Here is a 27,543-nt window from a genome sequence, read left to right on the forward strand (position 1 = left end):
GTTAATTAAAATGAGGGCAATACTGTCAAACACTGTTAGATTGGGTAAATGAGGTTAAAAAACTCTTGGTGGAGTAAGTGGGCAATTTTTAGCCAAAAATTGAGTAAGTGGTCATAACCCCTTCATTTAATAATTGAACTTAATAATTGACTGTTGGGGCCCCCAAAACTGGAAAACATAGTCCATAGTGCAATCGCTTTGCCGTGGAAAGTGGGCAGCTGACTAGAAAAGTGCAATTAGCTGCCTGCAAAATTAGTTCTATCATTCTTATCTCGCTGTAGATAGTATTCAAACAATGACGTCAACTTGGTATCCTCGTCGACGATGGAAATACGATGTTTTTCTAAGCTTCAGAGGGGAAGATACCCGCGAGACTTTCACCTGCCATCTGTATCGTGCGCTAACTGCGAAAGGAATTATAACATTTCTAGATGACGAAAGCCTGGAGAGAGGATCAACCATTGGCCCATCACTTTTTACAGCAATTCAGGACTCAAGATGGGCCATTGTCGTTCTTTCAGAGAATTTCGCTTCTTCATCCTGGTGCTTGGATGAACTCTCGAAGATTGTTCAATGCTTGGTAGAGAGGGGACGATTAGTCATCCCGATCTTCTACCGAGTGGCTCCCTCTGATGTGCGCCTCCAAAGGGGAAGTTTTCAGCTCCGTACACTAGAGGTTAGGGAACATGAAGAAGTTTATGGGAATAAGGACAAACTAAAGGAGTGGAGACATGCTTTGACAAAGATGGGCAATTTTGTTGGGTTTGATTCGAAAAACTATGAGTAAGTACTAGTCCCCTTCCTTCATACCTTCATGTGTTTTTTTGTTGAAATAAATTGGAATTCTCCACTGCATATAATGTTTGGATTATGCCATCCGCAGATCTTAAATAAAATATAACTCCTCTCTTTTGATTAAATTGGTGAATCTAAGTTTGGCATTTGCGTTTTCTGAGGGAGGGATAGAATTACTACGAATATGACCAAAAAAAAGGTAGAATTAATACGAATGGACTGTAATCACATGCCTATTTGTAGTCAGATTATGATCAGATTTCAACTGCAAGCTCTTGTAGAGTTGAGAGATTGGTATTTGCATTTATTTGTGCTAAATGAGTAAATGGAATTCTTTTTTTCTTTTGACATGTTTACTTGCTAACTCAGCGTTTTATCTATTTTCTTTCTTCTTCTCAGGGATGACGGAAAATTGGTTGAGGCCATTGTTGAGTATACACTAAAATTTCTACATGATACTTATACCTCTTCAAGTGTTGACAAGGGCTTCATAGGAATGGATTCCCGTATTGATGATTTATTAAGCAATTACATATGTCCGCAGCTTGGTCGGGTGCGTTTTATAGGGATCCATGGCATGCGGGGCATAGGTAAGACAACACTTGCTCGAGCTATCCATGATGAAATTTGTCAAGATTTTGACAGAAGCTGCATTCTTTACAATGTTAGAGAAAAATCTGAAAAGGATGGTCTAGTTTCTCTACAAGAAAAACTACTTTCCAGAATCCTGAGGACAAAAGTTGACATTGAGGATGAATATGCAGGAGCTACTATGATAGAAAGGCGGTTATGTAAACTAAAGGTGCTTGTTGTTATTGATGATGTGGATCACATCAATCAATTAGATAAATTGGCTGGAAGTCGGGACTGGTTCGGTCCGGGGAGTAGAATTATTGTAACCACTCCAGATATTCATTTGCTAAGGGAACATGATGTTGATGCTACATACAAGGCTACTGGGTTAACTCGTGGTGAAGCTATTCAACTATTGAGTTTAAAGGCTTTCAAGAAAAGCTTCCCACCAGAAGATTATTTGGACTTGTGCCACCATATTATACGGTATGCTCAGGGGCTTCCGTTGGCTCTTGTGGTTTTAGGTTCTTTTCTATTTGGTAGAAGACCCAATGAATGGGAAAGTACAATAGAGAGGCTAAACAATACACCAAATAGACAAGTTATGGATGTGCTTCAGATTAGTTTTGATGGACTAGAGGAAAAAGACAAACAGATATTCCTACATATTGCTTGTTTGTACAAGGGGAAGGACAGGGATCGTGTGACACAAATACTAGGCTATTGCAAGCTAGAACCTGGCATTGGTTTAAGGGTTCTTGAGGAAAAATCTCTCATTACTATTTTTAACAACAAACTGTCAATGCATGATTTGCTACAAGAAATGGGCTTGGAAATAGTTCGTCGACAGTCCCCTGAAGAGCCAGGTAAACGAAGTAGATTATGGTCTCCTGAAGATATCCACAATGTGCTGAAGAAAAATAAGGTAAGCGTGATTATGTAGAAAAGAAAAGAAAAGAAAAGAGAAGCATAAAACAGCTTTAATTTATTTAAGTGATATGGAGTAGTATTCTTTGTCTTCTTGAACATCACTTGTTACTCCTGTTTTTCATAATCAGGGAACAGACAAAATCCGAGCCATGGTAATGGACTTGCCTGAGTTAGAAGTGGCTCATTGGAAACCAGAAGCCTTTTCAAATTTGTCTCAACTCAGTCTTCTCCATATTCGTAACGTGGATCTTCCCGAAGGCCTCACTTTTCTATCTAATTCCTTGAGACTCCTTGATTGGAGTGGGTACCCCTTAAGATCCCTCCCACAAAATTTTGAACCAGACCAACTTATTGAACTTAACTTGTGCCACAGCAACATTGAACACCTCTGGAAAGGAGCAAAGGTATGACTGTTGGTTGATAGACTATTGATTGTTCATTAATTTGTATTAGAAAAGTCTGTTTATATTGTGCCTTACTATTTTCCTGATTGCTTTATATATGTGCTGAACAGAATTTTGACAAGTTAAAGTTCATCAAACTATGCCATTCTCAAAAAATTGTCCAGACCCCAGACCTCACAGGCGTTCAAAATCTTGAGACTTTAGATCTTGAAGGATGTAAGACTTTGGTAAAACTTCATCAATCCCTCGGACAACTCAAAAGGCTTATTGTATTGAATCTTAAAGATTGCGAGAATCTCGAGAACCTGCCAAGTATGATTGAAATGGAATCTCTTGAAACTTTAATTCTTTCTAACTGCTCAAAAGTTAAAAAGATTCCTGAGTTCGCTGGAAATATGAAGCGTTTATCAAAGCTTTATCTCGGTGAGACTGCCATTGAAAAACTACCTGTGTCAATTGGATGCCTGAGTGGCCTTGCTTCACTGAATCTTAGCAACTGCAAAAATCTTGTTTGCCTTCCAAGCACCTTTAGTATATTGGAGTCTCTTGAAAATGTTAATCTTTCTGGATGTTTGAAACTTGGGGAACAGGATAGTGCAAGGGAGAATGGTGCAATTAGAACTGCTGTAAACCATCTTATAAAACGTGGTTGTGAAGATGTTGGGAAATATCTGTCATGGTCCTTGCCTTCTAGATTGGTGCAAAGAGCCGATATAGAGCCAATAAGTATGAAGTTGCCTGTATCTGATCTGTGTTATTCTACAGAGCAAAATGCAAATACATCAATGAGTATCCGGTTGCCACTATCTCATCTATGTAATTTAACAGATCTAAACTTAAGTAACTGCAATCTTAGTGACACTGCATTTGCCAACTTTGCCTGTTTTCCCTCCTTAGTGGCACTAAATCTGAGTGGAAATAATTTTGTTAAGCTTCCTCCAAGCATCAGGTCCTGTTTTAAGCTTCAGAACATTAATTTGGAGAATTGCAAGACACTTCAAGAATTATCAGGACTTCCATCAAATAGTAAATTGGATGTGAGGGCAGATGGTTGTTCTTCACTGGAAATGCTGTTTGATGTATCCAATTTCAATAGATTGGAGAAATTATATTTCAATTTCATCAATTGCTTCAAACTAAATGACAATCAGGGCTGCAGTAACATAGCGTTTGAAATGCTGAGGACATTCAGTAATCAGGTTCTAGCTCTCTCTCTTCTCTTTCGTTGTGGTGTGTGTTTTTGCTCATATTAAATCAATAAAATTAAATACCTATTTTTCATGACAGCGAATTTCTAGTGCCACGGAAACTTTTCAAATTGTAATTCCTGGAAGCAGAATTCCTGAGTGGTTTGCTTGTCGAATATTTGGGAGTTCATTAATTGTAGGCCTAGTTCCTGGTTGGAATAAAAGTAGGATTTTGGGATTTGTTTTGTGTGCTGTTTTTGTACTCCATGAGCACCGTCACGTTGATGAGCTTGATATCTGTCAGTTCAAGACTTTTAAAGCTACTCATCATCTTGTATGTTGCCTGAACCTCAATGGAAGAGAATTAGAAGTATACGGCAAACAGCCTGCATTTCGCTTTAGCGAACAATTTTGCCAGGTTGAGTCAGATCACCTTTGGATATTCTATGTGTCCCGTGATAAATACTGTGGTCCTGATTGGTGCCATAACAGTTGCAGTCAGCTTGATTTCTTATTTGAAACAAGAGGGCCTGGTCTGGAGGTGAAGGAGTGTGGGCTACGTCTGATATACGAGCAAGATGTGATATAGTTGAACCAAACAATAATTCAATCAAGCAGTAGGATGTCTCCTTCATATAAGGATATATTGATTGATTTTGAGAATCGAGTTGAAGGGGAAGCCAGTGGTACCGGTAGCAGAACCTGCATCCTTGAAGAACTAACCTGCATCCTTGAAGAACTATGGGATTGGCCGAAATATAGGGATTCAATACTGGCCACTTTGAAAAACTAAAATTAAGGACTTTTTGATCCTATGGTTGGAAATGAGTGCTGAATGGTCAGTGGTCCCTCTTCTCTCATTGAACATTTGTTCTTCAGTATTAATTACTATCTGGAGCTCTCTGACCTCATTTTTCACAGATAGGTTAGTCTGGTTCACTCTAGTTTCTATATTGTTCTTATTAATTAGACTAATTAGATAGCTATTATTCTGCCAGCATATTTAGTGGACTCCACCACAAATGATTTCACAGGGGTTTGTGTTTAAATTGTTGGTCCAACCATGGTCAAATTTTAAAAAGAAGTAACCATTTTTATACTCTTTTAAATTTAATATTTTGGCAAGAATAATAAGAAAGTGCAACTTACTGCACTAGAGCCACTTTCTTTCTACTTGCATTTAGGAGCTTCTGGTGATATTTTATTATTTTAGGAGCATGATAGGGAGTACATTGGAGCAAATTCCCTAGGTTACTTAAAAGCTCGTGTAGGGAGTCTGTTGGAGATACTCTTATCATGTGGCATATATCTTGTGTAACCGATATCACTTGTAATAGTTTTACATGTATCATAATCATAATCATAATCATAATCATAATCATAATCTGGATTTGCCCATTGATTCTCTATAAGTTAGTTTGATATACAGAAAAGCATGTAAGCTAGTAATTCTAGTCTATATGCTATCACTACATTTGCAGACTTGTACTATTGAAATTGTACTTTTATACAATGCGTGTGTGCTGTTGCAGAAAATTTTAAGTAGTCTTGCATTGCACTCTTAGCAGATTGTATGACAGTTATGTGGCTCCCCTTGAAGAGGATGGGCAGGGCTTCTATATAGTAAACCATTAAAAGGTACGGATGTTGGACGTCCATAATTGTACCATTGGATGCTAAATTGCCATGATTGTAACAATGGATGTTATAGTACATTCTTTGCAATTTGTACGTGGTATATATAGAGTTGTGCCGACTTATGTTGCCATTAGCCATCAATTCTAGATAAAGATGAATGCATTGATACCACCAACTAGCTGGTTTTGGAGAATTTTCTTAATTGGTCGTAAGCGTATCATGTTAGGCTAATTATCTAAAGCTTTTCTTCATGCTCTCTCTGCAGGTTCAAGATCTCCATGTGATTGATATACATAGTGAAACTTGAGGCAGTACATATGTATAAAGGTTACTTGAACTTACCTCATAACTGAATTCAAATTCATTTGGGCTTGATGAACTTACTTTTCTCTTTACACTTTCAGTTTTTTGGGTATTGTGGATGGAAAGAAATAGAGGAATTTTTGAAGTCTATGAAGGGTAGGGGTTGAGGTTCAGAGAGGATCATGCTATTGAATGTAACAAGAAAAAAAAACAAAAAAGAAAAGGGCTATCGAATTCGGGAAATGAATTAATGGTCATGCTGGTGTGTCAGGTAATGAATTAAACATTATAAACTCAACCTGCGTGTTAGTATATTCTTGTTCGCACTACTAGAATTTTGGCCTTAGACATCACGACAATTATATCGCTGAGGAATTCACGCGATGTAAAAAAATGTCATTAACATCGATTCCTCAAATATCGATTTCTATGAATATTACTAACATCGATATTTACTGTTGACTGATGTCTAAACTTTGATTTAAATTTTCGAGAAAAGGCTGAGCGGCTAAGTTAAAAAAAATTTAAAGAAACGCGGGGATGAAAAGTTGTTTCCCACACTTAGACATATTTGGACTAAAATCACTTAAGACTGCCCTAACTATTCGACAGCCTCCTTTTCCTCCTCTTCTTCTACGCCTCCAACCAAAACTCTCATCGTCTTGGTTCTTTGAATCCAACCAGAACTTGACGCCTCGTCCTCCTTTTTCGCGTCCGACTAGCTCCTCTGCTCTAAGATAGTGAATAGGATGGGAGATCGAGGCCGTCGTTTCGGAGAAACTTTGAGCTTCTGAGTCATAGGTAATTCACGAATTTGTTCAGTACATGTCTTTGAAGGATTTGTGAGTTCTGAAATCACCGATCTGAGCTTTTGTTTCTTAATTTGCTTCCAAGGATTTGTGTTTCATCTACCGAGGCATTGTTCATTGAGCTAGGGAAGTTCGAATCTTCGCATGACCATGGAACTGGAGCTTTCTGGGCATTCTTTATCTCTGGTTCGCTCTTTCTCAATTGTTCTCATTGTTTGTCACTGATTTGGGAAATTTTGGGGCTTTTGTTGAGTTTTAAGTTTTGGTTTTTGCAAATTTTGGGTCTTAAACTAAACCATAAGCTTAAATTTCCAAACTTTGTTGGACCCATTTCACCAAACGTAGTATACATGTCCTTGAGTGGTCCGCCAATGTCAAATTTCGCTTGTTTATCAACTAAAAAGCTTCACATTATCGATGTGATTTGCTTCAAGGAATGTGCATGCTTTTGTGTTTGTGCTTCAGTGATGGCTTCGATGGTAAAGTTTTAAGCTTTGAGATGAGTACTGATATGGGTATCAATTGTTTTGATTAATAAACTGGGTTGGTTCTGATTTCGTTCTTTACCTATTGATTCTTGAAATCTGGCTTATACTTGCTCTTTTAGGAAAGTTGTTTTAGAATAGTATATGTTGTGTTTTTTGGGTTTATTTGAGTTAGCTCTGAACTGGGGTTGTCCTACTGGTCTTGGATTATGTATATTTTTTTTTTGATTGCCAATTGCCTGGGCTTAGTTGTGATTCAGAGATGGAGCGTCTTCTTTCTTTTGCTTTTTGCTTTGATTGCAGCACGTTTTGACAAATTCTCATTCCATTATATTAATCAAGACTATTTGTCATTATCTGCAGGTCTTCACCATTTTTCCACGGTCAATCTTTCAGAAAGGTAGGCTTATGACAATGACCTTGCTGCCTTGTGTTTGTTGTTGCCACCATGTCATGCTTTGGTTGTTGCCACCATTTACTACCAATTCCAGAAAACAAAGCAATTTAGAATGGTTTCTGCACACATGCTTCCATACTTGGTCTTTTGTCTTCTTGTTCATCACCTCCCTTTTTGACCATCGTTTGCAATTGTTAATCATGCAATATATATTTGAAGACTCCTGCCATCATTTTTGTCAAAAAGTACAACATGCCTTTCATGCACTGAATTATGCCAAGCAAACCATGAGTTAATAATCAATTATATAAGCTTGAAAGCTTATCTTGTAGCACATATAATCAATTATGTATTTTGAAGGGCCATGACTTGCAGCACGTTTTAAGAATCCCTCACATGATTGAAGCTATTTGTTCTTTGGCAAAGCAATTGCTAATTGAACCTTGTTGCTGCACTTTGTATTTGTCTTCTAACTAAACTTATTAGCACTCTAAAGATTAATTGATTAAACATGCCATCTTTTTTGGTCTGCTAGCTTGTGGTGTACAAAGCTTAATTCTTTATGTGTATAGCAACTGCAAGATTGAATTATTTATAGTCGCCACCGTTTGATTTTTGCAAGTTGCAAAATGAGGCTTAATTAACGTAGCTGTCATTTGTTATTAACCATGTCTGGCACTGCTGCAGCACATCACCGCCACAAAATGGCTGAACAAATTAATTAATCCTGTCACTTTTGATTGTCAGCACCACTTCACCACCGCACACTGCACTTGCTAACTGTTCTCTTTCTTTATTCGTGAACATTAATTTAGCCTTTTCATTACAGGCGTCATTGTGTCTCCACCGCCGAGCCCTGCTGCCAATCTTTCAGAGGTAAGCACCGCAAAGAAATAGTGGCCTACAGTTTCGTATTATTTAAAGGTTTCACCTTTTTCTAAACTTCAATATGCTGGGAGCGTCCTTGTAGAGGAAGTGTTTGAACAATTGAAGTGTACAACAGGGGGTTTGAAATTTGAGGAGCATTTAGTTTCAACAATCACTTTAAGATAAATCCAAGTGTTCAGGTAAGCAATCCAACTCTTATAGACTTTGGTTTGTGCATGAAGTTTAAGAATTCTTGAAGTTTTGAGTTTGGTTTGATGCCATGACTTCATTAATTTCAATTTTTTTATTGTTTTTTTTTTTTTAAATTTCAGCAATGGATAAATCTTGGATAAATGCCGATAGGGATACTTTAAAGTACGAATTGGGTGTTGAAAATTTCTTGATTTTTGCTGAAGAATATGCTAGTAACCCTAAGAGAATTCGTTGCCCTTGTGCAAGATGTGTAAATTTCAAAAAGAAGTCGATTAAAGTCATTAGGGGACATTTGTATGATTATGGCTTCAGTTTGGGATACACGGCTTATCGATCTCTTAGAAATGCAAAAGATTGGCCAATGAGTGATAGCAGCATACACGGCATAAGTACTTTCTTACTTGGACCTCATTTTTGATTTTTTATGTCTCAAGTTTCAACAATTTAATTAATATTTTTTTCATAGGCAACTACATGAACTTATTACTGAAAGAGACGAGTTGGATACTTTTGGCTTTATTGATCCTGCTGCTACGTACATATAACTGCGAGAGATCAGACTTTAGTTCCTACTTAGTGAATCTGTTGAAAGAGGGAAAAGCTGATCGCATTTTCTTTATGCCCTACAATCCGGAGTAAGTATTTTTCATGTCTTTTGGTGGTCAGCTGCAGTTTGTTTAGTTGGTTACATTATGTGGGCTACATTAATAATGTAGGGAACATTGGATATTGACAATCATATGGGAGGATGAAATCTACATCTTGGACCCTTTGGGAAAATCAATCCATTACCAAGCATGGGAGAGCTCTGTGATAAAGTTAGCACATGTCCTTGGTTTTTTATTTTCAATTGTCTATAACCAAGTTATTTGCTGCTAGATAATGACATAGTTTGGTTGTGCAGTGCGATTAAAAGTTTCAATGCTGAAACGGGTAGGGCTAACAAGGTGCCGAAATTGAAACTACTTCCGGTTAGTATGATATATTTGGTAGATTAAGTTACTATTTAGTATGAACACACTAATTCAATAATGTGAATAAACAGGGCGTACCTAAACAACTGGGTGGAATTGAGTGTGGCTATTGTGTAATGCGATACATGAAGGACGTTATAAATGATGAGCAGCTTTCATTTCCGACCAAGGTATATGCATTATAGTTTGATCGAAACTATGGTTTAATTATAAAAACTGCCTTTACCCGTTGACTATAACTAATGTTATTGAATACATTTATAGTGGGCAGCAAGGACTCGGAAAGTATACACCCAAGAAGAACTTGACGAGGTCCGCATTGAAGTAGCTGACTATTTGCAGACTTTGTTATAGATGCTGACTCTACCAAAGTGATTTTGAATAAGGCTAGCTAGATTTTGTAGCTTTGTTTTGAAGTAGAACGTTGTACAGTTGCAGGTGAACTAAACTGCATATTGTTATTGCAATGGGATGTTTTGGGCTAGCCATGATGTAGGTTGGGGTGTTTTTGCCTATTTTTGGAACTATTAACAATTCTGTTGTTGGAAAGAAATTAATGCAATGCCTCATATTCAATTGTTGTCGAATGTGGATTACAAGCATTTTAGCAGCAATTACAAATTTTCTAAACATCATCTCATATAAAAGGATATAATTTATATAGGCCTGTTTCAAATTAGTGTTAAACTACAAAAACGATGTCAATAAAGAGATAATACATCAGTTTCGAAACAAAAATCGATGTCTCGTTTTTCATGGATAACGACGTATTGAGTAAGAAGCGATGGTAAAAAAACTAATGGATGTCGATGTAAACTACAGGGAACGATGTCTAGTATCAATATGGACATCAATTTATAATTTGGAAAACGATGTATAGCATCAATATGGACATCGATTTACAATTTGGGAAACGATGTCTAGAATCAAATTGGACATCGATTTACAATTTGGGAAACGATGTATACTATTAATATGGACATTGTCGTTCATCTAAAACCTGATGTAATATAGTAAAATGGACATCACTTCATAAAAGGAAACGATGTTTATTATAATATTGCACATCGTTCATGCAATACTAAGGAATGTAGATTGAATCTTAAATAGTGGGATATATGGAAAATATACGTGAACCTCACAAACTGCAGGTAAAATGAAAAGAATCCGATGTCTTACACCATATAAAACATCGTTTCTAATATGAGTAACGATGTTAAAATGAATACTTCTGCTATTGGACATATACTTCATTAAGCATTAAATGCCAAAATATGAAGGTTTAACAATATCTAAACACACTAATATGTAATCATAATAACGGTTTTACATCGGTTCCATAAGCTTATTCGATGTCTATTTTTGATCTGGACATCGGTTTTTGACCGATGTTTGGAAGTTCATGATCTTTAACATCCCCCACTAAGACATCAGATGGTTTTTTTTTTAACATCGGTTTCTGGCCGATGTGAAAGGCAAAAATTCTAGTAGTGTCGTAGTCTCATATACATGTGTGTCAGTGTGTGACTTTGGTGTTGAAATTAACATGCAGATGCCAGAAATGGATGGATTTGAAGCAAAGAGGCAGATAAGGAAAGTGGAGAAATCTTACCATGTTCACATTCCGATCATTGCATTAACAGCTCATACACCAGGCGAGGAAACAAGAAGGATGTTGGAGGCCAGCATGGATGACTATTTAAGCAAACCCTTGGAAAATGATCGTCTACTCGAAACAATAGGTAGACTGGTAGGGAAGTAGTAAAATTGTTGGAAGCTGCAATCATGATTGTCAGGGAACGAAAAAAAAGGAAAAAGCAAACAGAGCTTTTCATGTAAGTTTCGTTCTATTCTGTATTTAGTGTTGATCATCAGTTGCATTATCCCTAAAATGACATTCTAAAGTGAATCACTTGTGAAGAAAGTAAAGTGTCCTAAATAATGATAACCGCTTGGGTTTAGTTATTATGTTAATTGATTCCAATTTAAGCTAGCTATTCTCACTCGGTTCATGTCTCCCTCAGACTCATTCAAGCGTAGTGGAGTGGAGTGACTGGCCAGTAATTGAACAATATCAAGACTTGCCATCTGTGATGTTTGCCTCTTTTTTCAATTATTTCCATCTATGTGATGTTCGCCTCCTCCATCATGGATGTGTTATGTAACAGAAGTAATGGATGAAAGAAGCAATCCCCTGTGATATTGGCTGCTGCTTATCTTCCTTCTTTTTTGCTAGACTCAAGGGGAAATAACACCATTAGCCAACTTTCTAAGCTTGAGATTTTATACTTGAGCTACTCCTCTCATCAGATGCATATTTAACACCTTTTTGCCAATAGTTGCACGTCCTTGAAATATGTTGCACCCGAATTTGAGTAGATTGAATTTCTTGGGTTTCAATTTCATCAACTGCTTTGGGACCTTGGGTTGCACGTCATTAGTTTAGTTGTGTGTTGAATCTGTTGATATATTGCAAAAATGTTTATTTTAGAGAGTCTGCCAAGTAAGATTGAAATGGAATCTCTTGAAACTTTAATTCTTTCTAACAAGGCCTCTCTCTGCACCATTTCATGCTTGCCCACAACTCCATCACTCCTCATCCCGACCTCTTTGTCTCTAACCACCTCATCAACATGTACGCCAAGCTAGCTATTGATTGCAGGGTTTCAGTGTCGTGGACTTGGAGCTCAAGCTATTGATCTGTTTGTACAAATGCACGTTGATGGACTCAAGTTTGACCGTGCCACACTTCTTAGCATTTTTTCTTCCTTGAATGGAGTAAATGGCGTTGATGATATAGTGGTCACTAAGTTTTGTTATCAACTGCATTGTCTGGTTATCAAAACCGGGTTTATATTAGGAATTGAAGTGATCACTGCACTAGTTAAAGCTTATTCAGATCTTGGAGGGGATGTTGCTGACTGTTAATTACTAACTCTTCTCTGAGACAAGCTGTCACCGGGATATTGTTGCCAGCTTGCCTATTTGTAACTTACAGAGAGTGAAAAGCGTTGGGGTTAAATTCTTATTTTTGAATGTTTGGGGTTAATTGGTTTTTGTTCATATTTGTTGAAAAAGTGGGGAAGTTTTGTCCCTCTCCAAAACAACTATTTGGGGCTTGTAAAACATTGCTATTTGGGGGAAGCAATTTTCATTTTTCAAGACTGGGTCACTGGGATGAGGAATATTGTAGTGATTTTGAATCCTAATTCCATTATTACTCAGACCAAGAGAGAGAAACTGAATTTGCAGAAACTGAATTTGCGGAAACTGAATTTGAGGGAGCACAACAACTCAGTAAGGCAGCAAGCAAATATGAAGTGATGATGAGATGAACTTTGAGTCCTTGAACACTTTGTTTTCAACTATTGCACTTAGTTATTGTATCATTTGATATTTTGATTCGTTTGTGTGAAGTGTGAACTGTGAACTATGAATTATTCACTTAAAATTTGTATGAACTACGGAGTGATGAAGGGGATGAATTGAAGTGATGAACTCAAGTAGTGAAGTTGATGTATGAGAATTTTTAACTTATTTTTCATTTGCAGGTTGTTCATTTGCTGGTTGGCCCTTTAAATTGATGTGAGGATTGCAGTTTTTCATTTTCTGACAGGTTTTGGCTTTTACAATTTTAGTTGGGTCGTAGCTAAAATCTGGCCCAATCTTAAACTCAGTACGAGGCCTAACCAACCGAAACCAACCGAGATCTCGGTATACCGACTTTCTATGGCCGGTAATGGTCGGTTATTTTGTGTACCAACTTAGTTTGGTACGGTATGTGAGCCCCCGAAAATTTTGTTTAATTTTCGAAGGTAATTTTCGCCAATAAGATTTTTCCGCAAGGTGATTTAAGTGGAGGAAATGACCTTGTAGGTCATTTTGGTCTCAAGATCACGATTTAGGCCTTATAATTTAAGTTTGGGCCAAGGTTCTTCCTCTTAGGCCTAAAAAGATTACTAAAGTTCGTTAGGACGAAAGATTGTCAAAGCAAATATGAAAGTGAGACGAATTAAGTTGTAACAAAGTTTTGGATTTTGGGTTTTTACGAAATCGAGTTTTGGGCCTAGGATGAAGTCGAGAAATGACTTAGAAAGTTTCCGACGAAAAACGAATAAAAGAAAAGTTACGAGCCCAAAACCGAAGACAATTAACTAGGAGAGTTTCGAAATTCATCGCAAGGGCAAAATTGGTATTTTACGCACCCAACTATAAATAGAATACTTGGGAACCCTAGAACAAAAAACTCTCCTCTTTCTCCCTTGCAGCCGCGTCCTACTCTCTCTCTCTCCTGACCTCTCTCTCCTCTTCCCTATGCTACAACCGCAAACTATCATCTCCGGCCACCACCTTGCAACACCGCCTCCACCCTTCGAACCAGCACCCAAATCCGACCAAAACCCGAACCCAGCACCATCGTCTTCGACCTCTTCACGCGACCACCAAAAACCCCGGCACCACTGCCCTTCCTCCTCCGTCGATTTCTGACCATCACCTTGCCACAATGACGTCGCTGCCTGACTTAGCAAGCAACGAGGAGCAAAACCCAGAAGTTCCGCCACCCACCGAAGCCGGACAAGCCTGCACGAGCGCCGCCGGAATCTCTTCTTCTGTTGAGATCGATTCACCATTCTCCGGCCTCGCCTGAGCAACACCACCTCCAGAAATAGGATCAACGTCGCGTCAATTTCCAAAACCACCAAATCAAGACCTCCGATTCTGACCAGAGCCACCACCACCGTGGACGCCGCAGTGAGCGTCACCAGCTTATCCTCTTCTTCTGGTAAGCTAGATTTTTATCCCTTCTTCTTAGTTGAGGCTCCTGCTTCGATTTAGTTTGAAACCCCTAACTTCTGTTGTTCACATTGGATTGTATGAGGTTTGTGGAATATGAGATTTTGGAGATTCTGGAGAAGAGAAGATCTGCTAGGTCTATTTGATTGACATCGAAGAAAGATGGTTAATGGTTGTGGATTTCTGCATTTTTGGAGTGTTGGAGAAGAGAGAAACTGCTAATTCAGCCCAAATGATTTTGGAAATTGGTAAGGATATTCTGCAGTTTCTGTTTTAGATACAAAGCTTGGTGATGGGTTGATTGTTGAGCTTATACTGTCTGCTAGGGATTCGAAAGGTTGGTGAGGATGGTGCACGACTATGTTAGATAGAGTCATTGTTTGGAAAAGAAGAATGGTAAGGTTTGGGTATTTGAATTTGTTACTTGGTGAAGTTGTTAAAATCAGCAGCATGTTGTTTATAGCCTCATGAATGGGAAAGTGTTAAAAATGGTGATGTTGATATGTTGTTGAATGGAATGGGTTAGATACGAAACTGTCCATGGTTAATTTGATTAATGAAAGAGATTAGTGTTGGATTGGAGATGAATAAGAGTAGTTTGCTCAAGACGGTAAACAATGACAATGTCTATAACTATCATTCCGGATACCACAAAAGAAGTGAGTTGGTTATTGTTAACGAAAATGTAAATTGCTCAAGTTCATAAGGAATGGGTATCCGAAATGAAGTTATATTGGCTAATGATCATTGGGCCGAACTTAATAAGAAGTTAGTTTAGTAAATACTTTGACGATTAAAAGGGAATTAAGGAAGCTAAGGTATACCAAGAAAATAGAAAGGTCTAACGAGTTGACCTAAAATTCAACTACGGATCATTGCTTCGCTAAATTATCCATGTCCCTAAAATTGAGATAAATTTATTTAATGGAATGTTCGGGAATGGAAATTGTCAATTGTTTTCTTAAAGTAAAAAGGTTAAAGAAGTGAAGGTCAAAGTTTTAAGTATAATTGCCATATCTTAAATGGTTCAAATGCCATATCATTTGAATTATTTGGGAATGGATAATAGGTTTCAATGACTAAAAGAAAATTTCATGGACTTCAATGAAGTTAAATAAATGCTTTGGTTGCTCGGTTATTTAAGTTATAGTGTTGTCAATGTACTCATTGATTTAATTTTATTTCAAAGGACTCGAGTTTGTGCACATGGATTTGGGCAAGTGATCGAAAGTTGGGAACGAACTCGAATGTGGACAAGCACTCCATATCCAGGTAGGGTGTGCTGTCCCTTCCTTGTTAGAGATTTTTCTATATGTGGAATGCTCTAGTATGATATTATGTTGCCTGCAAGTACGTTTTTGGTTGTTCATCAGTCGATGCCTAGTGATATCTGTGTTTCTATAACTGATATTTGCTTATTGTGAAAATCGAGGCTAAACTTGCACGTTGAGATACTGTACCTTTTGTATGTGTGTACTTGTGACCTGAAAGTGAATGGGACCTAGACGCGTAGATTCCTAGGGATCCCACGGTGTTGATAACTGTGAACCTCTAGAGGGGGCTGTGCTCCTATGTTTGTCGAGGAAGAGTGAGTACAGACAGTGAACCAGTCATAGGAGACTCAGGGCCAGGAAATGGACACTTTCGCTACTTGTAGTTACAAGGACTATAGAGTAGTTGGCCGGTTCTCGAAGGATGACGAACCAGGTCGGTCATCGATTTGTTTGAGTTTAGCCGGCAGGTAAGTATCTCGGAGCTCCAAGTTGTGTGAAACATACTGCATATGTTTTATAAAAGAAATAAATGTTTGTGGTTGCCTCTCTATAAAGTATTTTCGATAAACGTGCACAATATTATGTAATAAATATTTTTGATTATTATTATTATTATTTTCAAACCTAGCATGGTTGGGTCGGCCCCTACTGGGCATGCGAGGACGAAAGCTCACCCCTACAACAGTGTGCAGGTTTCGAGGATATGGTTGGGGAGCATATAGAGGAGGCACATGCCTAGCTTGGCATATTCTTCTTTGACTTTATCAAGAAATGGTTTTGGTCATTTATCGGATTTTGAAATAACTTGTTTATTTACTTTCTCACTAATTTATTTGTTTATTTATTTCTTACTCGATTACAAAAATTCCGGGAGACCCGTAACCCTGGGGCGCGTCTCCCATGCTTGTAGTTACTTAGTGATTTGTTTTATTTTCCAAATTTGGCTCCGATTGCAAGCCCAAAACTCTTAGCCTATTTCAAATTCCGCTTTTGAAAATGTGTTGTTTGGTTGCTAGGACGACTTGTCCATGATGGAATTCCTGCAAGTATACAGGGTGGATGTAATATAGTGTATGGAAGAAGAGGGGTTGTCGTTCCCACGAGGATATTAGTTCAACTCACAATATGAAAACCTAAGTTAACTAAACTAACAAACACACAAAACAAGAAACACGAATCCACTAAAACAAACAATGACACAAACTAGGACTTATGATTTTCACGCTTTCGAAAAAGTTTATGTTAATGGGAAAATTATTCAAAATAAAAACTTAAAAAGTAAATGTAAATAAATTGAAATTGAGAAGAGTATATAACGATTAAAGGTAAGAATATGATGATGATGAGCCTAGGGTGTCGGAATCAACCACAAGCAATCTTATCTACGTTTTGAACCAACCAATGAATTCTTTCGTTTCTTTTAGATAACAATTCCCGTATCTAAGTTCAGGTATGACACTTAGACCATAGTTTTCCTTAAGTGTATGATTCTCTCCAGGTACGGCAGAGGTCGTATATCCTAGCATGCAATCTATCCAGGTACGGCATAAATTTAACACATAGGACTCATTACGTTCTAGAAAACGAGGGAATCATGCAAACCATTACTTCAGGTACAACAATAATGTAATTCACAATTCTTTATCTCATGAAGCTAATTTGAATTATATTGCAGGTACGCCTCAAATTCATCTTCTGATAACTAGATGCAAAGTCCTAAAGGTCGCGAATCAATAGAACTTTAACATAAGCAACAATTCAAGTAGAGATTAAGAATTTATCAAAAAGAAACTATTAATCCATCAATTGAATATCAAAACATGTAAACACTCATGTTAGGGCCTCATCCTAGCCCTAGAAAAGAGGTTTAGCTATTCATGTTTGAAGAAAACATAGTAGAAATTCATTAAAATATAAAGAACTTATTAAATGGAGATGGAAGGTGAACAGGGCGATGGCAGCAGCTTTGTTTGATGAAAATCTGATATTGAATGGTAGTTCTCCATCTTGACACATTCTCCTTTTATAAGATGCAACTTTTCCTTCTTGCTTTAGGCCTTTGGAACTCCTTAATAACTTAGCACAAAAGAAAGGTGATGTGGCACTTCTAAAATTCCAAGGAAACATATGTTGGGCTCTCAGATGGTCCATAATGCTACATCAATTTTTCCAGAATTTTGCTAAGTCATTCAGGTCTTGAAAACTCGAGCTCTTGGAAACACATCGTAGATTCGCGCATTGAATGAACTGCCTGTATTTAAACTGCCATATCTCCCTCTTGAAATATCGAAATCACAAACCGTAAAATTCTCCAAAAACTAAACATTCAGGGCTTTCCGTGTATATAAGGCTCGTTTTCTAGTTGTCTCTGGATCAGTACATTTTAATCCTCAAAGTTAGCCATTCTGCAGAGGCTGCTTCAGTTTTTAGGATTGCAAAGCACCTTCAATCCTTTTCCTCTCTTTTTCCTTTTTTTTCTCATCCTTGCTCTTCATACCTATAAACACACTAAACTAAGTAAATGAACCATAAATAAGGAGAACTAAACATAAATATCAAGATTAAGAGGCATAACAAAATAGGAAAATATGAGCACATCAGTCCAAGAAAGTGTTTTGTAAACCAACAGTCTGAACCCAAAAGGCTTTCCGATTTCGGGTTGATGAGTTATCGGGATGTCATTCGTGACATGTCGGTTTCTCATTAGCTCGGGGTCGCAGCGCTGTGGGACCCCTCTCTCGGGTCACCACACGGTAGGTGGTATTGGGCTTCAAGGTTCGGTACCAAACCGAACCTACCCCTATCGACATGAGTTATCTTTCTCACGTGGTATCGCCATGTTTTCTCTCTATTACATGATATTGCCATACTTTATCTCTATTATACAATATCGCTATGTTCTACCTCACCGTTACACGATATGGCCATGAGTTCTCTCTAACACGCGATATCGCCATATGTCATCTCTCTATTATATGATATCGGCATGAATCTTTCTCCAACACGTGGTATTGCCATGTCTTCTCTATTATATGACATTTTCGTGTTTTATCTCTATTACATGATATCGCTATGTTTTATTTCTCCGTTACATGATACGATATCGCCATGGTTTCTCTCCATTATACAATATCGCCATGTCTCATCTCTCTCCATTATATGATTGCATGCCACCATGCAAAATGAAAGGCTGTGCCAAGCTTAATAATAGTGATATCGCCAATTACATTCTAGCCACTATCGGCTACATCATTCCAGCCACTATCGGCTACATTCATTACAGCTATTATCGGCTTCACGCCAAAATTATTACTATCGCCACATGCAAAAATGGGCTAACATAGCCAAGGCTATCCTTGCAGACACCAAGTGTATCGAGTACACCTTATATCGAGCATACCTGATGCCATATGCTAGCAGACCCTGGTCTAAACCCTCTGACCTCGGTCTCGGGGGACTGGGGGACTAGTCACCCTAAGGAACAAACTCTCGCCAAACGTCCAATGAATGCTTGCGCGGTTTCTACTTAGAAAACAAAATCACCACCCCAGTCAAGACTCCTCTTAGCTGGGGACTTAGGAGACTGAGGGTAATGGTTGTACGGAAGTCACGTGCCGAGAATGCTCACCTTGCAATTCCGATATTTCTACCATAACAAACTCCCCACCCAAGAGAACTCTTGACCGGGGACTTGGGAGAATTATTGGTATATATACCGCCTAGGCACAAATATCAGAAGCACAAGACTCACTAGCCACGTGAAATGATGCCGATAACGCCTTGACACTATGTCGACACCATATACCAGTGGTATCGGGTTGACCACAGCTAATCCCACATTGGAAATAAAGGGGTGACAAGCTCATCCCCACACTATAAATACATGTCTCTCCACTCATTCAAGGTAAGCCACCACTCTCCATTTACTCCTACATAGTCTACATTCTTACATGTATCTGACTTAGAGATCGGAGGGTCGAAGGCCGGCTAGCCCGGTCTTCCCTCTGACCTTTGTTCATGGTTGGCAGGTACGAATATCGGAGGTGGAAGCTCTCACGACAACCCTGTTTCTACCACTGAAACACTTTCAATTGCATACACTATGCCAAAAACTGCATCACACTACACTTTTTAGACAACGAAAAAAAAATTTCCGTTGTGTGATCATTGAAACTGCTTCACACAACAGGTTTAATGAGATTGGCGTTGTATAAGGAGGTCGTTCATAAATTTTTTTGGGTCCAAGATTATTGTACAACAGTTTTAAGGATTTGTCTGTTGTTTGAATGTAAAAAAAATTTCCCGCTCACCTTGCTCAAATTTGGGTCGAAATTTTGACTCACCTTGCACAACAGTATTGTTGTATATGTTGTATGAGAGTAAGTTGCAAAATAACATACAACGCATTTTTTTGTTTCCGTTGTGCAAGTTTGGAAGAAAATCACATGTACCCCAAAATGTGAGTGAGTAGCCCCAAAAAGGCCAATATTTGAGTGAAATGCTGTTACACGATAGTAAGCTCCTACAACGGAATGACTTATTTTTGTTGTGTGAATGTGCGATGGTAATCCTAGGCGGGAAAAATGAGTTTGTTTTGCACTAGGCAGGAGATTTGCTAATCATGGATCTCTAAGCTGAAGTTTCATTGTATATTATCAGACAACCAAAATTATTTTGTGTGTTGTCTGAATTGGTTATACAAATAAAAAACTAAACTTAAACGCACTTTGTCTACCACACTGACAAGAATTAATAGCTAGGGCATACATATTGTCTCCCATCTTCGACAACACAGCAAAACTTAAATGTACTTGGCCGTTTTCAACACTGGGGTAGCTAGTCTTCGACAAAAACCTGAAAACTCATATCTCAAAGCAAAACCCCGCCGTGTTCTTCTCTTTACGGATCGAACCCATCTTCATCTCCAAACCCATCGTCTTCTCATAACCCATCTTCTTAGAACACCATCTTCTGAAAACACGGGATTAGGGTTTTCAATTTGGGGATTTGGAGGAGGAGGAAAAGGGGGGAGGGGGGAGTTAAATCTGGATGAAGAAGATGAGGAGGAAGACGAAGACTCAACAATAACAAGAACAACGAGCTGGGTTACTTGGAACAGTAGCGGAAGAAGATCATCGTCGATATCCTTTGCCCGAGGTGGTCTGTTTGTCAAGGTAAAGTTTGGAATTGGGAAAAAATACTTGAGCTGCATGTGTTTGAATTCTATTTTTGTTCCGTTTAGGAATTTGGGGTGAGTGCGACTTCCTTAATTGGTACTGCATGTGCAATCGTTCATATTCTTCACTTTGGTTGTTCTAACTTTACCTTGTTAGATGATTGTCAAGTCCTCCGATTTCTGTCAGGTGTTAAAGAGATGGGTATATTTTCAAATGTAAATGTTAGTTGTCCAAAAGTGGGTGCCATCTTTGTTTGGTGAATGACCATTCTTTTTACTCTGTTAATTCTTGGTAGATTATACTTATTTGATAGTTTTGTTAATTGGTTTGTGGACTTTGTGGTTAGTAGTTGTTTATTGAATTGTTGGTGAAATCTTTTCTTTATTATGTTTTGTATGAACAACCTGGTTGTAATTTAGATATTCTTGTTGTTTGTAGGTACTTAGTAAATCTTCTTGAGTGGAAACCTATGTATGTGTGTGCATTGAATGAAACAAGTTTAGATTTTTTTGTTGTTCTGAAGTTGGTTTTGGTTTTCGAGTTGCAGGGAGGAATCGAAGTTCTAAGAACAACAAATCTGGGTCGAAATTTGCTTCTGATTCTAAAAGTGGATCTTGAAAGAAAATCTAATGTCAATGCTGTAGGATACCATTCCCATTTTGTTGAACTTCAGGTGTGTTTTTTTGGCTCAAGGATTATTCGTATTATGAGCTCAAATTGCAGTTCGTTTTGTAATGTATACTACACTGTTTGAGAGCAAAAGAACTGAACTTTTTTAGAGGTAGACTTATGAGAGTGAAACTGGTTTTCCTGTTTTTTTTTTTTTTACATATAGTAATTAAGTTAAAAGTATAAATAAACTGCCTTATGTTCTGTTCTTGTAATCAAGATACCTAATTGAAGTACATAGTAATGTGAACTGGTCAATGAGGGTGGCTTATATGTTGAGTTCTTTTCCCACTTTTGACAATGTGAATAACTTTGATAATGCATTGAGTTTTGGTGAAGTATTGATGTAGGGATTTCAGTTCTCTATTAATTTAGTCTGGATATGCTTTTGGTTTATACAAAACAGGAGTATTTAATTTTAAAGGTCCGCCTTAAATTCTCGACTCCATGTTTTGGTTTTGGTTTTGGTTTTGCTTTTAACCACTGATTTTGTTGTATAGGGTTTTATCCATTAGAGTTGGGAGATTGAAGCTAGCTAGAGTTAAGCAAGAGTATTGCTGGGAGCTTAACTGGTAAGGTTTTCTGTCAAAAATGATTCTTTGTATTCTTTATATCATTCATAAAAAATGGTTGTGAATAACTGATCTATGTTGTTTGTTTATTGAAATAGGCTGCTTTATCTCTGTGTGGGCAGTAAGATTTTGTAGAAAACAATAAAATATTACATCAAACTAAGTGTGGAGCATGTTTATTAGTTGGGAAAATGTTGTCCAAACATTTTGGTATGGTTTGACTTGGTGTCTTATGGTTATGCATTGATCTGCATTTACCATGATTAATTAATGCATTTTGAATGTATAAGACAGGTAGGCTACTAGAAGTTTATTAAAAGAGATGCATTTCGTCATATCCATATATTTATGCTAATTGTTGTTTATATCATGTATTGACTGAACTAATTTGATGTTGAGTACCTATATATTTCTAAGCACTATTAAGGTACTTTTTGAATGAATTTTTGGTCGAACAATTTTGTTTTTTACTTCTCTGACATGTAAATTGGTTTATATAGATGCTTTGCTTAGTCACTCGATATCGGAGTATATATAAATGCAAATTTTTGTCTTTTTTAAATGGTTTGGTAAATGTAGGTCTGGTTTGTGTTATAAATTAGTTTCGTGTAATGTAGATGGATAGGTCATGGATGCATGCTGATAGGAGGTCTTATGAATATAAGCTAGGAGTGAAGGAGTTTTGTCAGTTTGCTGTTGATAATGCTAGAGACCCTAATCGCATTTGTTGTCCTTGCACAAAATGTGGAAATGTGAAAGACTTTTCTGCACAAGTGATAAAGGATCACTTGTTTCTGAATGGGATAGACGTAGGTTATGATAAATGGACAGAACATGGGGAGGTTGTGGTAGAGTCAGAATCAGATAGTGATATTGATAGCGCAGAGACAGAGGGTGTTGAATCTGAATATGTGGAGGGTAATGTGGGGGCAGATTATGAAGTACAATTAGATAGTGATGTGGAGTTGGAAGGCAATGAGAATGATGAACTTTCAACTGAGTGTAATGAATTCAGGCAGTTTGTAGAAGATGCCAACAAACCCTTATACCCTGGTTGCAATAGGCACACAAAGATGAATGTGTTGGTTAGGCTTTACAACTTGAAAGCGAAGCATGGTATGAGTGATGCAGCATACTCTGACTGGTTGATTGCCTTTGCTGAATTTCTGCCCATAGGAAACGAGATACCTGCCTCTGTGTACGAGGCAAAGAAGACTTTGAGTGCATTGGGAATGAATTACACCAAAATACACGCTTGCCCGAATGACTGTATTCTATATAGAAAATAGTATGCTGATGAAATGTGTTGTCCTACATGTGGTATTTCTAGGTGGGAAGTCTGCAAAAACAAAAAAGAAAGGGAGGGAGTACCTGCAAAAGTGTTGTGGTACTTTCCACCGATTCCTAGGTTCAAAAGAATGTTTCAATCAATTGAAACATCGAAGAGTTTAACTTGGCATGCCACCAACAGAAACAAGGATGGCTTAATTCGGCATCCTGCAGATTCTACGTCTTGGAAGTTGGTAGATGATAAATGGCCAGATTTTGGTAGTGAGCCAAGAAACCTACGGCTTGCATTGTCATTAGATGGGTTCAATCCCCATAGTTCCTTAAGTAGCAAGTATAGTTGTTGGCCCGTTATTTTGGTAACCTATAATCTGCCTCCATGGTTGGTAATGAAGAGGAAACACATGATGCTGACCTTATTGATATCAGGCCCTAAACAACCGGGAAACGACATTGATGTTTACCTTGAACAGTTAATAGATGACTTGAAGCTGTTATGGGAAGGGGTGAATGGAGTTTACGATGCCATTAAGAATGAAACTTTTACCCTTAGGGCTTTACTGTTCTGGACAATCAATGATTTTCCAGCTTATGGTAACCTTTCAGGAAGTATAGTGAAAGGGTATAATGCATGTCCTATTTGCCTTGATAAAACAGAACCTACAAGGCTAGTTCATGGAGGAAAGATGGCCTACACCATTCATCGGTGGTTTTTAGGAAGACACCATCCTTATCGAAAGCTAAGGGCTGCTTTCAATAACCAGCCAGAACATGCAACAGCTCCAGTGCCATTGAGTGGAGAAGAATTGTTGAGGAGGTTGGAGGAGGAAGTTCCACAGTGGCCGTTTGGAAAAAAAAAACCTCCTCTTACTTATAGGGGTGCTGAGGATGAAACCAGGCCATGTTGGAAGAAGAAGTCGATATTCTTTGAGCTTGAATATTGGAAGTATCTCCCTGTTAGGCACTGCCTTGATGTCATGCACATTGAAAAAAATGTGTATGATAGTCTAATAGGGACGTTGTTGAACATTCCCGGAAAAACCAAGGACGGACTGAAAACTCGTTTGGATTTGGCGGAAATGGGTATAAGGCAACAGCTGCACCCAAATCTAGATGGTCCGAAAAAGAAGCGCTTGCCATTGGCAAGCTGGAACCTAACAGTAGATGAGAAAAAATGTATGTGTGGATCATTTCATGGCATGAAGGTTCCTGAAAACTATTGTTCAAACATTTCGAGCCTTGTTTCAATGGATGATTTGAGGCTGACCGGACTTAAGTCCCATGATTGTCATGCCTTAATGCAACAGTTACTCCCAATTGCTATCCGAGGGGTGTTGGAAAAACCGGTCAGAGTTGCAGTAATCAGGCTTTGCCTTTTTTTTAATGAAATTTGCAGCAAGACTATAGATGCTTCAAGGCTTCCAAAAATACAAAGTAATCTGGTCGAAACTTTGTCTGAGCTTGAGAAGTATTTTCCGCCATCTTTCTTCGACATAATGGTTCATTTAACAGTCCACTTGGTTAGAGAAGTTGAACTATGTGGACCGATTTGTTTTTGATGGATGTACCCTTTCGAAAGGTATATGAAGGTGTGCAAGGGGTATGTTAGAAGTAAAAGGCATCCGGAAGGGTGCATTGCTGAGTGTTATATAGCTGAAGAGGCGATTGAGTTCTTAGCTAATATTCTCCTTGATGACAAGACTGTTGGCATCCCAAAAGAAAAATACATAGTTGACAAGCCTACCTCTGGTGCAACAGTTGAGTCAGTTTATGGCAAAGAATTTTAGCAAGCTCATCTATGCGTGCTTCAAAACACTGATGAATTTAGAAGCTACTTTTTGTAAGTCAATCATTAAATTCTGTTTTTTACAGTTTTGTTTATTTTGTTGTTCTAATGCTTATACACTTAACACTTTACAAATATTCTTCTAGGGAACACATGGAGCATTTGAAGAGGGAGTTTCCCAAGTACAAAAAGAATAAAAAATGGCTGCTGGACAAACAAAACATGACTTTTGGCCAGTGGGTGAAGGAGAGGGTAAGTATTCTCCATTTCTTGTATATAATTGTAGCTAGAAATGTTTTGGATGATTTGAGCACAGAAATGTTGACTGTTATATTTTATTTTGTAGGTTGAATCACAGCTTGCAGAACTAGGTTGTGACATCCCAGAGATTGTGAGGTGGCTAGCAGATGAACCAAGCAATGAAGTCCCGAAGTTTAGTGGTTATCAAATAGGGGGGTGCAATATAACACTAAGTTTCGTGATGATCTTCGGTCGACACAAAGCAGTGGGGTTTATTTGGTTGCCAAAACACCTCAAGTAGCTAGTGCTAGGGACAAAAACCTTATTACTGAAGACATGAGCTTCTATGGGGTGATTGTCGAAATATGGGAGCTTGACTATGGTCATTTTAGGGTTCCTATTTTTAAGTGTGATTGGGTAGAGAATCAGAAGGGTGTTAGAGTAGATGATCTTGGGTTCACTTTGGTTAATCTGAATAAGAAAGGTTATCTAAACGATAGTTTTGTTTTAGGAAAAAGTGTGGAGCAAATATTTTATGTTGAAGACCCTGTAGATCATAGGTGGCATGTTGTGGTGAGAGTCCCAAAAAGAGACTACCATGAATCTGTTGAGTATGATGATGTTGGGGACACCATTCTTTCTCACACCCCCCCCCCCCCCCCCCCCCCACCATCGCAACTACTATGCCTACTATTCAGTCACTTGATAACTATCCGGATGAGGAGCCAATGGGTTATAGGCGTGCAGGGGATGAGGATATAGTAGTTGAGGGAGAGTAGTTCACATAGTAGTATTCATGTAATTTATAATTGTCATGCGTAAAGGATATTTGGCTAACTAAATGTGTGTTCAACGTTGGTTATTTTCTGTTAAGTTTAATGTACCAAGTTAAAGTTTATGTTATTTTAATTACTCTTACTTTCTGCTTCAATTTGTGTTAAGTGTTTGTTATTTTAATTACTCTTATTTTCTGCACTAATTATGTGTAGTAATATGTGTTAAAGTGTGTTATTTTAAACACTTGCAGATTTATGTACTAATATGTGGTAAGTGTTTGTTTTGGAAATGACTATGATTTTTCTGTTTTGCTGTACTAACGGGGCTAATATTTGTGTAGATAATGGCGGGATCACAATATGCTAGTGTATCGAAGAAGACAAAGTCGAAGGAAAAACGTTCGAAGCATAAGAAGATCAAGTCTTTGAAGTCACCAACAACATCTTCATTTTCTGATGGATCTCACTCAAAGAAGGGAAAGTCCAAAAACAAAGAAGTTGAACCAACCGGGGGACTAAAGTTGCTGAAGCGGCATGCGGTGACTATGTCACGCATTACAAGCCGCAAGAATCGTATTCAGAAGAAGGTTGTTTTATTTAACCGAAAAGGGACCCCTTGTGGGAAGGTGGCTAAGCAAATGCAAAGCTACATTGGTGTATTGGCAAGAAGGAAGGTACCGATAATAAGGGAAAACTGGAAAGCGGCAACTGATGAAGAGAAGAACAAAATCTGGCAACGTGTTCAGGTATACAAATCAGTCTCAGTTTTATTCAGAATTAAAGGTGCAGTTAGTTAGTTTGGTATAATAGTGTTCATTATATTGTTTCAATTTTTCGCTATTTTCTGAACCTTGAACTGATATTTAGCAACGAAACACACACAGGTTCCATTTTTGATTGGTCCTAAAGCTAAAAAATTGGTCTTGGAATCTGCTGCAACGAAGTGGAGGCAATTCAAGTCTCTACTTACTTCCAAGTACATTATCCCCTATTTGGATGACCATGAAGCCTTGCGATATCCTCCGGATGATTATCCTTTCATCCTTGTTGACCATTGGACAGAATTTGTGAAAATGCGGACGAAGGCCTCATTCTTGGTATAAATGCACTTCTACTAAAATCATTTACTTGTACAAATATCAAATGCAGTTATGTATATATAGACTTCTCATTTAACTAAGTATCCTTATTTTGCAGGAAAAGCGTCGTGAGCAACAAGAGAGGCGCAGCTTGAATAAGTATCCTCATAGAATGTCCCGTAAGGGATATGCAGGGTTGGAGGATGAGTTGGTTAGTGAAACTGTTTTCTACCTTACTAGTGTGGAGTTTACACCATGTGTAATGCATGCATTAACTATTTCACTTTGTAGGCTACCGGAATGAGTGACGAAGA

General features: G+C 38.0%; 2 protein-coding genes and 2 long non-coding RNA genes across 15 annotated transcripts; all 4 read left to right on the top strand.

Annotated features, from left to right (window-relative positions):
• Positions 1-231: 231 nt before the first annotated feature.
• Positions 232-8,986, top strand: LOC112172276 (TMV resistance protein N). 8 transcript variants are annotated; one of them, XM_040508404.1, is made up of 10 exons: positions 232-783; positions 1,195-2,293; positions 2,427-2,702; positions 2,813-3,901; positions 3,990-4,814; positions 5,793-5,854; positions 7,488-7,524; positions 8,351-8,397; positions 8,492-8,588; positions 8,848-8,986. In XM_040508404.1, the coding sequence occupies exons 1-5, from the start codon at positions 296-298 to the stop codon at positions 4,476-4,478; spliced, it is 3,441 nt and encodes a 1,146-aa protein (XP_040364338.1). In that variant the 5' UTR covers positions 232-295; the 3' UTR covers positions 4,479-4,814; positions 5,793-5,854; positions 7,488-7,524; positions 8,351-8,397; positions 8,492-8,588; positions 8,848-8,986. The 8 variants fall into 8 exon arrangements, with proteins under 8 accessions (XP_040364338.1, XP_040364339.1, XP_040364334.1 ...); XM_040508405.1 differs by having other exon boundaries at positions 3,990-4,727; XM_040508400.1 differs by lacking the exons at positions 7,488-7,524; positions 8,351-8,397; positions 8,492-8,588; positions 8,848-8,986 and adding exons at positions 5,422-5,527; positions 5,932-6,041.
• On the top strand, positions 8,597-10,162 carry LOC112172280. The gene is made up of 6 exons (XM_040508406.1): positions 8,597-8,990; positions 9,068-9,236; positions 9,318-9,419; positions 9,506-9,572; positions 9,647-9,745; positions 9,840-10,162. The coding sequence occupies exons 1-6, from the start codon at positions 8,723-8,725 to the stop codon at positions 9,927-9,929; spliced, it is 795 nt and encodes a 264-aa protein (XP_040364340.1). The 5' UTR covers positions 8,597-8,722; the 3' UTR covers positions 9,930-10,162.
• Positions 10,163-13,821: 3,659 nt separating this feature from the next.
• Positions 13,822-19,863, top strand: LOC112172282. 5 transcript variants are annotated; one of them, XR_005801649.1, is made up of 4 exons: positions 13,822-14,617; positions 14,696-14,765; positions 15,559-15,641; positions 17,319-19,863. It is a non-coding gene; the product is annotated as an uncharacterized LOC112172282 (long non-coding RNA). The 5 variants fall into 5 exon arrangements; XR_005801647.1 differs by lacking the exon at positions 17,319-19,863 and adding an exon at positions 16,660-17,312; XR_005801646.1 differs by lacking the exon at positions 17,319-19,863 and adding an exon at positions 16,329-16,632.
• Positions 19,864-25,133: 5,270 nt separating this feature from the next.
• On the top strand, positions 25,134-25,591 carry LOC121049930. Its single transcript, XR_005801650.1, has 3 exons — positions 25,134-25,188; positions 25,281-25,386; positions 25,481-25,591. It is a non-coding gene; the product is annotated as an uncharacterized LOC121049930 (long non-coding RNA).
• Positions 25,592-27,543: the final 1,952 nt, after the last annotated feature.

The sequence above is a fragment of the Rosa chinensis genome, chromosome 6 (genome assembly GCF_002994745.2).
Source record: "Rosa chinensis cultivar Old Blush chromosome 6, RchiOBHm-V2, whole genome shotgun sequence".
In the NCBI taxonomy this organism is placed as follows: domain Eukaryota; kingdom Viridiplantae; phylum Streptophyta; class Magnoliopsida; order Rosales; family Rosaceae; genus Rosa; species Rosa chinensis.

Excerpts from the sequence above, each read along its gene's own strand:
- LOC112172276 (XM_040508404.1), top strand. The coding sequence starts at position 296 with ATGACGTCAACTTGGTATCCTCGTCGACGATGGAAATACGATGTTTTT. Across the intron at positions 784-1,194 it reads TTTGATTCGAAAAACTATGA|GGATGACGGAAAATTGGTTG; the intron begins GTAAGTACTAGT and ends TCTTCTTCTCAG. Across the intron at positions 2,294-2,426 it reads ATGTGCTGAAGAAAAATAAG|GGAACAGACAAAATCCGAGC; the intron begins GTAAGCGTGATT and ends TTTCATAATCAG.
- LOC112172280 (XM_040508406.1), top strand. The coding sequence starts at position 8,723 with ATGGATAAATCTTGGATAAATGCCGATAGGGATACTTTAAAGTACGAA. Across the intron at positions 9,237-9,317 it reads TTTATGCCCTACAATCCGGA|GGAACATTGGATATTGACAA; the intron begins GTAAGTATTTTT and ends TTAATAATGTAG. Across the intron at positions 9,746-9,839 it reads AGCTTTCATTTCCGACCAAG|TGGGCAGCAAGGACTCGGAA; the intron begins GTATATGCATTA and ends ATACATTTATAG.